The sequence below is a fragment of the Papaver somniferum genome, chromosome 11, assembly GCF_003573695.1.
Source record: "Papaver somniferum cultivar HN1 chromosome 11, ASM357369v1, whole genome shotgun sequence".
Taxonomy (NCBI): Eukaryota; Viridiplantae; Streptophyta; class Magnoliopsida; order Ranunculales; family Papaveraceae; genus Papaver; species Papaver somniferum.
Genome location: NC_039368.1, coordinates 127,610,136 through 127,625,769, shown reverse-complemented (window position 1 = coordinate 127,625,769; position 15,634 = coordinate 127,610,136). Strand labels below are relative to the sequence as shown.

Here is a 15,634-nt window from a genome sequence, read left to right as displayed (position 1 = left end):
AGCATTTATGAACAGCAGACAGTCGTCAGCAAAAAATAAGTGAGAAATAGGGGGTGCACCTGCAACAATTTTTATGCCTTGTATCTTATTATTTTGCTTTGCATGAATTAGATGTCGAGAGAACGCTTCCATGACGATAATGAACAAATATGGTGATAATGGATCATCTTGTCTGACTCCTCGAGTTGGCTTATAGGCATGGCAAGGACTACCATTTAGAAGGATGGATATCTGAGTAGTGCTGATGCATTACATTATTAAGTTACACCACTCTTGGATGAAACCCATCTGAGCCATAACATCCATAAGAAAAGACCATTCGATCCTATCGAATTCCTTTGACATATCCAGTTTCAATGCCAAGCATTTTGATGTCTCCTTCTTATTATTCATAATGTGAATAAGTTCTTGTGCGAGATGAATATTATCAGATATTTGATGCCCTGGGACGTAAGATGCTTGTAGAGGGGAAATAACCTTGTTCATGACTTTCTTCATCCTTGTAGATAAGATCTTGGAGATGAGCTTGTATGAGGTATTGCACAAAACTATGGGACGAAGATCGACTGGGAACTGTTTATTCTTCATTTTTGGTATAAGAGTCACATTTGTGGCATTAAGACTTTTGAGGATGTACCCAGTTCGAAAAAACTGCTTCACCATTTCAATCAAGTCTTGACCAACAATCTCCCAATGAGATTTAAAAAAATCCAGGTGGGAATCCGTCTGGACCTGGTGCTTTCCAGGGTTTCATGCTCTTTAATGCTTGTATTATTTCTGCATCTTCTGGGATTCGTGTCAGTTCAAGGTTCTCTGCTGCTGTAGTTACTTTAGGTATGCACTGCAGAATATTCTCATTCTTTGCTGGAGAGATAGTGGTGTGAAGTTTGTTGTAATCATTGACCAGGATACTTTCCATATCATTCCTTGTGGTGCACCAACTTCCACTTTCATCTTTCAAGGCTGAAATATTATTCCTTGAACGTCTCCTATTTGTATTCGCGTGATGGAATCTAGTGTTCCTGTCCATTTCAAGAAAATACTCATCTCTAGCCTTTTGACCCCAAAACTCGCTTTGAATTTGGTGCCAATGTTCTATCTGATGCTCTAATTCTTCAACTTGAGCGCCAGTATCTTGGTTAGGAATGCTTGCTTGTACAACCTCCAATTTTTGATGCAGTAAAGCAATATTACTATGGATGTTTCCAAACATCTCTCGATTCCATTTAGAAACATATTTTCTAATGGGAATGAGTTTTTTTTTTGAGAATTTGAAGGCATGAGACCCATCGACTGGTTGTTCCCAAGCAGCAACAACCTCCTTCTTTAGTGTATTATCCTTCTCGTAACGTTAGAAATATTTCCAATTTCTTTTAGAATCACCATTAGAAGAAGAATTATCCGACATGATTGGACAATGATCTGAACCCAGCTGTGGAAGATGTATAAGCTTTGCATCTGGGTAATGAATGATCCATTCGCCATTGACAAGAGCTCTATCAATCCTCGATCTTCTAACTCCTGTACCATGCACATTACTTGACCAAGTGAATGATCTGCCAATATAACCCAGATCCTCTAAACCAGCTTCATAAATTAAATTAACAAAAGATGAATCTCGTGAAAAGGAAGTAACTGCGGAAGAACTATGTGAACTCCTCATGGAAGTACATGAAGTATATATGTAGTCTATCTTCATCTTTGAAAACCAAGTTTAAGTCACCAATGATTATCCACGATTGTTGGACAGTATCACTTAAATTCTTTATATAATTCCATTGAATATCCTTGTTATTTATGTAGGATGAACCATACATGCACGTTAATAAATACTCTGGCTTCGAGGGATCATCCTGCACTTTACAATTGATTATCCAAGACCCTGCATTCACAATGTTGAAATGGAATCCATCTTTCCAAAGTAATATAATTCCTCTAGCACGACCAATAGAGGAAATGAGTTTGTGGTTATGATATTTAAAGGGTTTAATAAGTTTCTTCATTTTATCCTCTGCTAGTTTTTTTTCTGATATGAAAATAATATCAGGGTTATAACGATAAATCAAATCCTTTAAATGGTCTCTGGTGGTTTTGCTATTGAAACCTTGACAGTTCCAGACTAACACTCTCATGGTTATTTTTGAAAAGGGTATACTATGAAAGACACGACAAGTTTCAATAGAATACAAAGACCAGTAAAAAATATCTAACTTACTCTTAGGACTTATTAAATGGGAGAGAATATTGTTAAAGCAAAAATTGTAACGTAAAGAGTAGAAATTGATAAAATTTAACAAAGAGTAATGAATTACCTCAATTGCGTGATCCTCCAGGTTTAGCACAGGATTTTTCTTTGCATCAGCACTACTCTTATCATTTTCTCCAGTTTCCACACCAACCATGGTTACAAAATTTGAGCTTATGAGCGTATCATTCATAACCCCACCATGTTGAAATTGGTCCTTGAATAGATGGGAGTGAGCCATTGTCGGAGTTTGGTTTCGATCTCTTTTAACAGTCCTCTCTTCCTCAGCTTCAGTCATGTTGACATTTTCTGGCTCAGTGATCTGTGAACTAGTTTCTTTTTCTTTACCGGATTATTCCTTGTTTTTACGGTGCTCCTCATATTCTTCAACTGTCATTTCCCTTTCTTTTAGCAGCTCATTCACTTCTTCACAAATATCATCATCATGATCAATGATGTAACACTGATCACACAGGCTATGGGGTTCTTTAAGCCATTGATATCTAATCCAAGCTGGATCACCATGATTTGTATTCCACCACTCCTCTCTCTTTAAAGGTTCTGTTAAATCAATCTCAATTCTAGCAGTGATCATGTTACCCCGATCTTGGTATGTAGTTTGGTGGATCAGTAGAGCTGTTTTTTCCCCAGATCCTCAATGGCCTCATTAACTACTGCTACATGGTGGTGTTCTAGCAATAGCCCTTTAAACTGCACACTCCATGCCTGTTTTCTGAAGACATAATCTGTATAACTACTCCAGTTGTGTAGTCTTGTAGTGCAAGGAGACATCTCTGAACATTCCATGGTGGCTTCTTCAAGACATCATTTTTATATTTTTAGGAATTGAACTTAAACACAAAAATATATTTTCCCACAACCATTGTTTCTCTATTCTTGTAATTTTTCCGTAGAGTATTCATTTGTTCCTTTATATCAGCAGTTTCAATCTTATCATTTTTAGTAATCAGTTTTCCAATGAGACTGTTTGACCAAGAAGTAGCAGCCTCATTAAGATTCATTGATGAACCTATATCACCTCTTGCCACCTTGATGGATGTGTTCTTCATCTTTGTAGTAATTGTTTTAACAAAGTTATTATCAGCATTGTTATTGTTGCTTGCCTCCATTTTTTCCTTTGAGAGCTCTCTTCCAGGGTTTGTGTGTTTTGCTGGTATGTATCGAATAACTCGTTTGGCACTTGTTATATAAGAAGTATTTCCTAAGGATAAATGGTGGGATGTATTTTTTTTTCCTTAAAAAATGAACAAATTTTTTTTTGGAGAATAATAGAGGACTTTCTGTTATTATGTTGTTGCATGAGATCTGAAGAATAATGATGACTCCATAATTCACGGGATTGAATAGGGGGAAACATTGGTTTTTGAATTTTTTGAGTATGAATCGGTAGATACCCAGTAATGGGACTGGAGATTCATGGATTCAAAATTTGAATCGGGGGAGAATTGTAGCTCTCATATTGAGAAAATCTCAAAGTTGAACCATGTTTAGATTGCAATATAGCAGGATAGAGCGGAACTGTGATAGGCAATATAGCCAAAGGCGACAATACTGTCTTGAGAATCAAGAGAGTGTTGAATACAAAGATCCAATATAGGAGGAAATCCATTTAGCATAAACTGGAGGACCTTGCAAAAAAAATCAGTGAATCATTTCATAAATCATCAGAGATAGTAAAGATTTATGAAAGACACTTGAGGAAATTAAAGGAACTAAACACAAGAGATTAAACTCTTTGTATCATTTGAATTTTCATAAAGAAGAAACGATATAGTAAAAAGAAATCAATAATCAGAAGAATAAAATAAAAAACTTGAGTAGATCAACCAGGTTATTGACATAAGAAAAGCATAAATGAATAGAAAGAAGCAGATGAAAACTTGAAAAGTACAACACAGAGAATCAAAATTGATTCTTTTTTGAAATACTGAGTTGACTCATTTTTCGCCGATTCACAGATCTCTATCAGGCTTATCCATTTTGAGAGATAGGAATATCTTTGAGCAGCAAATGAATGAGTGAATATTTCTTTGATAAAGTTATTCCCAAAAAATTGAAAACAACAGTAAATTATGAAGGTAAAATTGTGAAAAAGGTTATGTGATTCGAAAATAAATGTTTACAGTAATAAATCTACTGCCGACTCTTTTCTGAGGTCATGCCATTTTCATGGCTACAAGAAAAGATTTTTTTTTTCTTTCTTTTCTTTGCTTATATAGTTTCCAACCTTATCACTAGTTTAGTCTAAGATTGAGATATTCAAGGCCCTGAGAGCCAGAAAATATCTGAGATGATACAATGAAGAATTTAGCATTTGTAGTGTGACCATGCTATAAGATATAGGCAAAATCTATTCAACTCGACGTGACAAATCGTGACCCTTGAGTTGGGTTAAACATTACATATGTGACGAGCCAGACACTCGTAACGACGTAACCTTCTTTGCAGCGGCCTTTTACCGTTCCGGGACCCACTAGTTACGGGCGGGGACCAAATATTTTGAGGACAATTAGTCAAAATGGCTACAAACCACGTTTGGTCCCAGCAAATAACCAACTCAATGAGGCTCTCATGGAAGCACCACATTTGTTAGAACCATTATTAATTAATCATGCGAGCAATATCATTATATCATCATAGGAATGTATAGAAACGTATCTTTATTCATGTTAATTTCCTAGTACTTCGGGGAAATCTTTACTAATACTGGTTGTCCTTTGAGCCAAGATTTCAGAATCTCAGGTCAACTACCTTGAGTTTTTTAAGCGCATTCTGCCTGGATAGTCAAATTATAAGCTCTCTAAAATTCATATATATCATTTGTCGGTTTGATATGGGGGCATGAACTATGAATTAAGTCGTCTTTCAGGAGATTGGTATAGGCTACAAAAATTACAACCTCCTGCAGGTCTGCACCATGGAAAGGATATTGTTATTGTGATACATAAACTCAACAATTAGGTATGCTTACGAGCATGAAATCTTGGTTAAGCCATCTTTCAGCAAATTAGCTTGAGATCAGAAGAAATTAAATAAAACTAACGCTTTGAATCAACGGAAAATAGGTTATTTGTCCAAATATTTTTAAAATATGGTTCAAATGGACGAGTAAAAATTATTATGGGTGAAATGGACACCAAAAAAATAGCAAGGATGAAACTGGATTCATCCTGACTTAAACTTAAAAAATAACAAGGATGAAACTGGATGCATCCTGATGTAAATTAAAAATAAGAAAAAGTATTTGAAAATGGGTAAGATGAAACTGTTTACATCGTGACGATTTTTACATTTTAGTCCATTTAAACAGTATCAAAATCTAAATGTCCTTTTCACCCAGAAATTGTTGATTTTAGTCTTTTTAACAAATTAAATTTTGTGTTGAATCAAATATATATTTAAGAGCTTGAATTAGAACTGTTGGATCAACCGGACTTTTAAACGTGTCTAGACTCTTTTACACGTTTGGATCAACATGATATTCGCCACAATTCACACACTGCTAATTTGCCAAGTGGCTTGTTTGGAAAGTCCACAGTTGGAAGTTGATAAATTGGCAAATTTACCAACCCCACATGACCTGTCCTAAGTAAAGGAGAAAACAACCCGTGCTTTAACTTTTACTTGGAAATACAATTAATATATTGATATAGAGAATAGAATACATCAGATTTAGGACAAATTGAGGATAGTCGTCCAACAATTAATCCGAGAAATTGAATCCTCTACTATATTTAACTGTTTTATTAGCCTACACCATGTTTGTTTACTCCTGACTCATCTGAGTCGTCTGGATCTGAATCATCTGGATCTGAGTGAAATCACCTGACTCATCTGGATCTGAGTCGATATGTTTGTTTTGAGTCAGATCTGACTCATCTGACTCGGAAATAAGTGAGTCAGTGGTTTGGTCCCATGAGTCAGGGGTATTTTGTTACCTGATTCAGATGAGTCCGAGTCAGGGGTTATGTCTGAGTCAGAGGTCGAGTCAGATCTGACTCAAAATGGAAAACAAACGGTCTGACTGCTGACTCGGTCCGAGTCAGGGGTTGACTCAGATTCAGACGCCGAGTCAGCTGCAAACAAACAAGTTCCTAGATATTAAATTTCTACTAACAACCCCAATTTTGATATCAAAATCACTTAGAAGAAGGAGATAATGGTCTTAAATCCTCTAATAAACCAGCTAACCTAATCCATGATGTCATTAAGAAAGGAAATATCATTGTTAGCATCACTTATAAGTAAAGGAGAAAACAACGTGTTCTTAAGTCTTTAAAATGTTAAAAAAAAAAAAAAAAAAACGCAATTTAACCCATTTGGATAAGTTAACAAATGTTGTTTGTTTAAAACCACGTTTTGGAAATCTTCAACAAATGTTGTTACCGGAAAAGATATTTTGGGGGCACCGACAAGAAATCCCCACGTTTCTGTAGAAGTAGCGGCAGTAGGAAAACGTAATTTAAAACCACAGTCAGAGAGAAGAAATGAAGACATTCGTTGCTCTGCTCTGTTCATCGGCGAAGGTGGGTCTATAAAAACATATAAACCTCAATATCTGAGTAGCCTTGATAGATAGATTTTTACAATGGATAATATAAACTCAAATCATTCAACTCCTCTCTTAAAAAATATAGATATAGATGAAAATTCACCAGTAACGTTCTTCGGAAAATTATGGGAAGAAAATAAAATGGTATGGTACATAGCTGGACCATCCATTTTAACTTCAATCTTTCAACTCTCTCTCGGTTTCGTTACTCAAACTTTGGCTGGTCATATTGGTACTCTTGAACTTGCTGCTGTTGGTCTTCAAAACTTAGTCATCTCCGGTTTAATCTTTGGAATCATGGTATTATTATCCCTCTCTCCCACACACTCCCTGTTTAATTTTTCCAAATTTGATATTAAGCTGTTGGGTTTAATAACAAAATTCTAAACAATTAAAAATTATGTATTCTGTGCAGATGGGGATGGGAAGTGCCTTGGAGACGTTATGTGGACAAGCTTATGGAGCAGGAAAAATGAAAATGTTAGGGATTTACTTGCAAAGATCATGGGTGATTTTACTTGGAGCAGCAGTACTACTGACCTTGATCCCTATATTTGCAAAACCATTATTACTATTGCTTGGTCAAAATAGAGATATTGCGGAATTGGCTGGTACATATTCAATATGGATGATACCAGAATCGTACATGTATGCATTGAATTTTCCGATGCAAAGGTTTTTACAAGCTCAAAGTAAAGTAAGGGCGTTGGCATGGATTTCATTTGGGGTAATGGTATTTCATATACCATTGAGTTGGTTTTGTATCATGAAATGGGGTTTAGCCGGAGCAGCTGGCTCTTTAAATCTTTCATGGGTTCTAGTTGTGATTCTTCAATACGCTTATATTTCCTCCCCAAGTTGCAAGGATTCTTGGACTGGGTTTTCATGGTTAGCTTTTTCTGATTTGCTTGGATTCCTTTGGTTGTCTCTGGCTTCATCTGTCATGCTCTGGTTAGTATATATTCAATCTCTTGTTCCAAATAGTTAATTTGTAGAGTTATTTTGTAAGAGGGTCATTGAAACATGTCTAGTAAAGATAGCTGGGATTATTTGATGATGAATTAATTTAAAGACAAGCCAAATTATCTAACCAAGTTCCCATAGATTTTGTTAATCTAAAAATGGTTTTTATTTTTTACAGCTTGGAGTACTGGAATTATATGGTTTTGATTATATTTGCTGGATTACTTAAAAATGCTGAAGTAAAAGTAGATGCTACCTCCATTTGGTACGTTCGTACTTTAATTTTGGATATCAAATGCCTTAATGTATCTGGACTAAAACTGCTCCATCTAGGGATGCGATTCTTCTCTAGCATTTCCTCAACCTCAGCCCTTAAAAGAGTCTGGTGGAAACAAAGCGTTTTCCTCTTCTTTGTGTAGAAGTCGTGTCATTGTATATTGTGTGTTTTTAACATTTGTATTGATTATAATGAAGAACGAGCCTGTGATATTTTTTTCTTTCTCGTTCACAGTATGAATATTCAAGCATTGATATTTATGGTGCCGCTGGGCTTTATTGCTGCCGTCAGGTATTCATTTGTTCATATATACTAATAAATCATCAAATCTAGCTTGTTCCATTTGTTCTCTAATCTCAAATCTCATTTGTATTGTTAGTGTAAGGGTCTCGAATGAACTGGGAGCAGGAAATGCAGCAGCTGCTAAATTCTCTGTCTGGGTCACAGTCTCAATTGCGCTAGTCACGCAGACTGCTTTTAGTCTCCTATTTTATATCACAAGAAACAGCTATCCGAAACTATTTACAGATGACAAGGCTGTTCTGCAAGAAGTCAGTATGTTAACTGTGTTATTATGTACCTCAATCTTCTTTAGCAGCATCCAACCCGTTTTATCAGGTTCGTATAGTTAAACGGATGAGAACTTAATAATTGTGAACAAAAAAAAAAAAAAAAATTGATCCGAAAATTCAAGTCACCTCTCATTTTTCAACTGTACCTGAATCAACAGGTATGGCCGTTGGAGCTGGTTGGCAAGGTTCTGTGGCCTATGTAAACGTCGTATCCTACTATCTCATCGGGTTGCCCATCGCTATCTTTATGGGATTCAAATTAGATTGGGGTTTAAAGGTAAGTTTCAAACTCTGTTAGTTCCTCCTTTTGTGTCTAGAAAATATGTTTTCCCTAATACTCCCTCCGTCCCACTATTAAGTGACCTATTTACTTTTAGATTTTGTCCCACCATTAAATGACCTATACCTCTAAACAAAGAGCCGAGTAAAAAAAAAATCCTCTAAACAAGGATATATTTCTTAAATTATCATTTTGATAGGCATATTTATATTCGTTACGTAGGTGTTTTAAAATTGCTTTTCAACGGTATAAAGTTTGGGAACATCCGTGATGTAGTTTGAGAGATAAATCATTTTAAAATTTCATTAATTATTATCCATGAGGTATAATTGTAAAATATACTTAAAAATACTCTTTTCCTTGTTTGTCTTAAAAATTGTACAAACTTGAACTAGATCACTTAATAATGGGACGGAGGAAGTAATAAACATCGAATTACATTGAAAAAACTAATCGATCGCCTTGCCTTTAATTTTCTTGTTTGAAACGGCAGAAAAAATCACTCTTTGTTTATATGATTGAAGGGAATTTGGGGTGGCGTACAAGTTGGGGTTGGTCTTCAGACAATCATTCTCTTAATAATGGCTTGGCGTACGGACTGGGACAAAGAGGTTAGTCTTGCTATGATGTTCGATTCTTTTTCTCTCTTTTGTTTCTTGTCGAAATATTTACATTTCTTGAATCTTTTTTATCAGATTGAATTATCGAAAGAGAGAATTTCCGATGCCGTGGGTTCAAATGAGTCTGCAGATGTCAGTGGTAAATTCATTGGGAATTCTTTATGGATCTAAAAAAATCTAAAAAAGATGAGAAGACGCGAGTAAATAATTTTGAGCTACTCTATGCTTCTTCATTATTTTTATTTTTCAATTTAATTATCAAGTTTTACCGATCAAAATAGCATTTAAATTATATTCTATGATAACAACATATAAGTTCTTCGTTAATATATGGAGTATGTTACTTTTCGGTTGTATGTAAATATTTTGATGAAATTGTCGACAGCGTCAAGATTCTCATGTTCAACTAGTCGGTGGGTTCGGATTTATTATTCTTTTGATCTCTAAAAAATTTGGTGCTGGCAAGTTTCGAATTTGATACTACAATGACACCGGTGGGTTCGGATTTATTTGAAGGTTTCTCATTTAGTTTAGTTTTAAGCAATTGGAATGTTGTCCTCGAGTCTATGTAATTTTCGCTCTACTATAATTGAGCCATGCACTTGCTTTTTCTACAGCTGCGTCACCTCCTTAATGGTATAGCTGTTTTTTAATCTACTTTCTCTTTTTGAGTCAAAAGAAAAAAAACAATATTACTTCTCGGTTCTTGGATTTGTTGCCCACAATTACAACTAATATTCGTGTTGGAGTTTCGTTTCATAGCCCATCCCGTGTTTGACTCTGGGGCAAAGGTATTTCGGCATCCCTGTCATTGCCTGCTGGTCGTTGCTTTACGGGCGCTGGGTTCCACCATAGGTTCCGATGGTTAAGAAAGTTGTTCGCTCATTCTTCTGTGTCTATCTAAAAAAGCTGAAGTAACAAAAACCGAGGATGAATAAGTATCATGCTTCTATTGCAACATGCGATTGTTGTAGTCTAATACCATAGAAACGACTATACATTCTATCGTCAATACTTTTTCACTTGCGTCTCGTGCTCTTTCTTTGAGTCTATTTCTTGTTCATATCATATTTCTCTTTCATGGATAAAAAATGGTATCTTCTTTGTCTGGGAACGCTACGAACATAATTCATTTCTTCTAACAATTTCCTTCTTGCTAATACTGTATACTAGGGATTTGCTTTCTTACGCCGTAATAAAAGATGCTGAGACGACCTGCCATTATTGCCGAAGCTTAGCCCCAGATTGGGATATTCAAGTACACATCCTATGGATAGAATTCTTTCCTTTTCTATCATTCGGTTCCTCACTTGCTCCGACAGTGAGACGAATAGCAGCTGTGCCAGGCTTTAGATAGCATTGGGTAAAAAAAAAGTTGATTCACAGTAGAGAAGTTCTAAGGATTTTTCGAGGGGTACAAGTAAAAAAAGCATCTAAGAGATAGCTGGATACCCATAATTAGTGTGGAGTTGTTACACCGCTTACACATCCTCGGTTGGTCAAGGGGAACAACGCATAGTCAAGTTCTTTCATTTCGGAGTTCTTCAAAATCAGCTTTATTCTCAATGGAGATTCAAAGATCCCGCATATCCCACTCACTTGAGCAATTAGTGCCACCATTTTTTGTGGCGTAACTTATTAAGATCATTAACTGAAGCATCAAGGGTTTCCCCGGCCTACCCAATTTGGGGCTATTTATTTATTTATACCTATCCAGTAGAGGGATATCCTAGCCAGTGGTTAGTAAATATATCTATATTACCCTTTGAAACTTGAAACCTAATTCCCTATCACTCTAAACTTAAAAGTAAAACACCTACTGTCTTCTCCTTGTAAGCAAACCATTCACACGGGAAATACGCGATGAAAGCGTACTCACCTTCTTGGCCTTCTTTATTGTTAAATTCATGCTAAAGTTTTAAGATGTCCATTGGTTCACTTAATCCCCTATTTATGGCTGCTTATCTGATTTGAATTTAACTAATCCCCAAGTTAAGATCTTTACCCAGATTGAGGACCTTCGGAGTTCAAATTCAGGACCAGATCATTTATTACAAAGTGGTACCCTAAATTGAGGACCGGACCACAATGCTCAACCTAAAAATGGGTTACATTTTAAAGTAGTTGACAGTTGGGTAGTTGACTTAAATGGCTTAAGGCTCTCATGGTGTAATTAAAATGAGTAGATATGAAATTATTGATCACAGGGACCATAATGGACAGACCATTGTCATATGTTGATCACACGGACCATAATGGACCGACCATCTTCATTTTACGTCAGACAACTCTCTGGTACCAAAAATTGGCATGGAAAAGAATTTCTTGAAACATTTATTCATTTCATATCGAATTTCTCTCGTTATCTTGTTGTCTAGAGTTTAGGCCAATCCTTTTTGCTGTACGTGGCTGGAAAATTCATGTCCAAAACTATCAAATTTGTAGGTGTCCCTTTCGATGAAACACAAACTTAGTTAAAAATATCAAAATCAACAATTTCTGGATGAAATGAACAGTTAGATTTTGATACTGTTTAAATGGACAAAAATATAAAAATGGGCAGGATGTAAACAGTTTCATCGTGCCCATTTTCAAGTATTTTTTCTTATTTTTAATTTACACAGGATGTATCCAGTTTCATCCTTGCTATTTTTTAAATTTAAGCTAGGATGAATCCAGTTTCATCCTTGCTATCTTTTTTTTGGCCATTTCACCCAAACTATTTTTTACTCGTCCATTTGAACCGTGATTTAAAAATATTTGGACAAATGACCCATTTTTCGTTGACGAAAACAATCAACAAATTTGCAAAAAAGAAAATTATCCCCCTCAAAATTATATCTTGGTTCCGCCACTGCCAATTTGAGTCCATGTTTGTTCACACTCCTCCAACGAGTGTATATTTCACATATATTTATGATTGGTTGATTATTTAAATGATGGTTATCCATATATGTTTAAAATCACGATCCCTCGTAATATAACTCCCTAAATTAAATTAAGGATAGAGATTAAAATGTTACGTGCACACTCGTAAAGGAGTGTGCACAAATTCGGACTCGTCATATTCACAATTTTGCGTGCATGTTTAACCATTTTTATTTTGTTTTTTTGGAAAGAATCGTATCAAAAAAAATGTGCATATTCGAAGGTCGTCATCCACCTCATGAAAAGTTAATGACGACCGATAAACTTATTCGAAGGGGAATGAACGTGGATAAGACATGTAGTTTTTACGAAGAAGAAGATGAAACAAGCTCTATTATATATCACTTTCCGTAGACTCTGTATAACTTTTCCTAAAAAAAAAAAGAGAGAGCCCCAATAATGGTACCATTTCTAGTCCTTATCGGCAGCAAAAAGTTTGTTTTATTGCACTTGTGACTTGTGGTAGGGTCGGAAAGCTCATCTTCCGCAAGTAAGTATACAAAATCAAAACCATAAGCAGTTTAGACGTCCACAAGTTACACACGGAATTCGTCTACTTCTAGAAGCCGGTTTTGTATTGTGCTTGTGCGGCGTGTTAATTAGCCTAGCACAATACAACATTTTAGAGTGTTGTGTTATGCCATGAAAAACCGATTGATCTCTATATAAACCATGTAGTAGGTCTTGTTCATAACACACCATCTCTCATTCGCTTTAGTGTTTCATTTAGTTTCTCTCCCTAGCCAGCCTAGATTGTGTCATCATGAGTTCAATAGAAGAGGTGAAGACCAAGGAATCAGCAACGGAAACTCTAGGGAGATTGTTAAAAGGAGAGATTAAAGATGAGGAATTGAAGAAACTGATTAAGTTTCAATTCGAGAAACGTCTTCAATGGGGTTATAAATCATCTTATCAAGAACAACTCTACTTTAACCTTGAATTCATTAAATGTATGCATATTTCTCACTTCCCATCTAATACAACTTATCTTTTTAGTTTATTTTGAACTCAAGTCATTAATACAATTTATTTGTATTAAATTCTATATTATTGACTGTCTGATAAAATCATTTTCCCGTGTAGCCTTGAAAAAGATGGATATGTCAGGAGAGATCGAGACAATGAACAAGGAAACTTATGAATTACCAACAGAATTCTTAGAAGCAGTTTACGGAAAAAGTATGAAACTAAGGTACAACACGCAACATTTTCATACTGCAATGCACTATATAGATATATGTGTGTTTTCTATCATATAGTTTCTCATTATCTTTAAACAAACAACGCAGTGGGTGTTACTTCAAACATGAATCATCAACATTAGACGAAGCAGAAGAAGCTTCATATGAATTATACTGCGAGCGAGCACAAATCAAAGATGGAAAAACTGTTCTTGATATCGGTTGTGGTCAAGGTGGTCTAGTTCTATATGTTGCTCAGAAATATAAAAACTGTCGTGTTACAGGGCTCACTAATTCAAAGGAACAAGTCAATTACATACTCAAACAAGCAGAGTAAGCTAATTTCTATGCGTAAACGACAAATATTGTGCCGACTAGTATTATTGCACTAACTATTCGATATCTTTTCATATATATATATATAGGAAGCTTGGGCTGAGAAACGTGGACGTCATACTGGCAGATGTTACTCAATACGAATCTGACAAGACATACGATCAAATACTTGTAATTGGAGCCGTAGAGGTATACTCATGAATGATCACAAGAAATTGCCACCAATTAATGAATCAATCTCATAAGCACTTGCCTCCAATTAATATAGAGAGAAAAGTAGAACGGATCGAGCAAGCGAAAGCTGAATTCATTCTCTTTGTTTTGTAGCACATGAAAAACATACAACTGTTTATGAAGAAATTATCAACTTGGATGACAGAAGATAGCCTTCTTTTTGTGGATCATATCTGCCATAAAACATTTAATCACTTATTTGAGGTCAGAATTTCATGAGTTGTAGTTTGGGGAGTTTTTAAGTTACCTATGGGAATTTAATTTAAAGCTTGGCTTGTTTAGGCAATCGACGAGGACGACTGGTACTCTGGTTACATCTTTCCCCCAGGTTGTGCGACAATACTATCTGCTGATAGTCTCCTCTATTTCCAGGTAATTAAAGCTCAAGTACGTCATTACCAAATAAATGTTCAATCTTTATAGTATATTTTCTAATATCAATAATATCCATTTGCAGGATGATGTTTCAGTTTTGGATCATTGGGTTGTTAACGGGATGCACATGGCTCGTTCAATGTAAGAAATTAATACTTTTGATGCCAAATTTATAGCTTTTCGACTCTCTTAAAAGTAAAATTCGTTCACCCTCCTGGCTGCAGGGATGCGTGGAGAAAGAAGCTAGATACAAATGTGGAAGCTGCAAAAGAAATTCTATTACCTGGATTTGGTCGAAGCCACGAAGCAGTGAATGGCGTCATTACTCACATTAGGACATCCTGTATCGGAGGGTATGAACAATTCTCATTGAACAACGGAGATGAATGGATGGTTTCACAGCTGCTTTTCAAGAAGAAATAACGAGGCACAGTCAATGTGACCTTTTTTTTTTTGAACGAAGAAGGGTATATTAAAAGAAAAAGTTATATACAGCATATTTACAGAGAATGGAAGCCAGAGGCTTCAAACCAGCAAACCAGCAAGTATAATGTGACCTTATTGTAACGATAATTGCGGTTTGCTTCTTCTTTGTCAGCTTATTCTTTGTTGTTTACGTTCTTCCTTTTGTTTTTCGTTTCTTCTTCGTCGGCAATATCATGTACTTGATTTATTTAAATCAAATAAACCCGTGCAAGGAAATTGTACCACCGTTTATGTCTTTGCTTTTGTCTCTACTGATTTTCCAGTGAAAAATCACGGGGTATAATTTCATTAATTATTCAACAATAAATATGTCTCTATTTTTTTATAACCTTATCAATTTAACATTACATTATCTTAGTATCCACACCCATATAATATTTTTTTTTATTTTAAAATGGAACAAATTTCTTCCTCTACCACTAGCACCACCACCACCAACATTCAACTACCATTCCACCACTACCGTTCAACAACCACCACCTATAAACCGCCACCACCACCACTCTTCACCACCACCATTACACCACCACTAGTCCGTCCCCGCCACCACCACTAGTCCGCCGC

The 15,634-nt window shown here is 35.7% G+C and overlaps 3 protein-coding genes across 3 annotated transcripts; 2 read left to right on the top strand and 1 right to left on the bottom strand.

The window, feature by feature from the left end:
• Positions 1-700: 700 nt before the first annotated feature.
• On the bottom strand, positions 701-1,213 carry LOC113325103. The gene has a single exon (XM_026573333.1). The coding sequence runs from the start codon at positions 1,211-1,213 to the stop codon at positions 701-703; it is 513 nt and encodes a 170-aa protein (XP_026429118.1).
• A 5,357-nt stretch (positions 1,214-6,570) lies between these two features.
• On the top strand, positions 6,571-10,255 carry LOC113321018 (protein DETOXIFICATION 33-like). Its single transcript, XM_026568897.1, has 8 exons — positions 6,571-7,118; positions 7,234-7,769; positions 7,960-8,046; positions 8,293-8,349; positions 8,438-8,676; positions 8,789-8,907; positions 9,435-9,521; positions 9,606-10,255. Exons 1-8 carry the CDS (start codon positions 6,855-6,857, stop codon positions 9,699-9,701), a joined length of 1,485 nt encoding a protein of 494 aa, XP_026424682.1. The 5' UTR covers positions 6,571-6,854; the 3' UTR covers positions 9,702-10,255.
• Positions 10,256-13,018: 2,763 nt separating this feature from the next.
• Positions 13,019-15,305, top strand: LOC113323066 ((S)-tetrahydroprotoberberine N-methyltransferase 1-like). Its single transcript, XM_026571312.1, has 8 exons — positions 13,019-13,408; positions 13,542-13,650; positions 13,748-13,972; positions 14,065-14,164; positions 14,303-14,413; positions 14,492-14,581; positions 14,667-14,725; positions 14,809-15,305. The coding sequence occupies exons 1-8, from the start codon at positions 13,222-13,224 to the stop codon at positions 15,005-15,007; spliced, it is 1,080 nt and encodes a 359-aa protein (XP_026427097.1). The 5' UTR covers positions 13,019-13,221; the 3' UTR covers positions 15,008-15,305.
• The last annotated feature ends 329 nt before the right edge of the window (positions 15,306-15,634 follow it).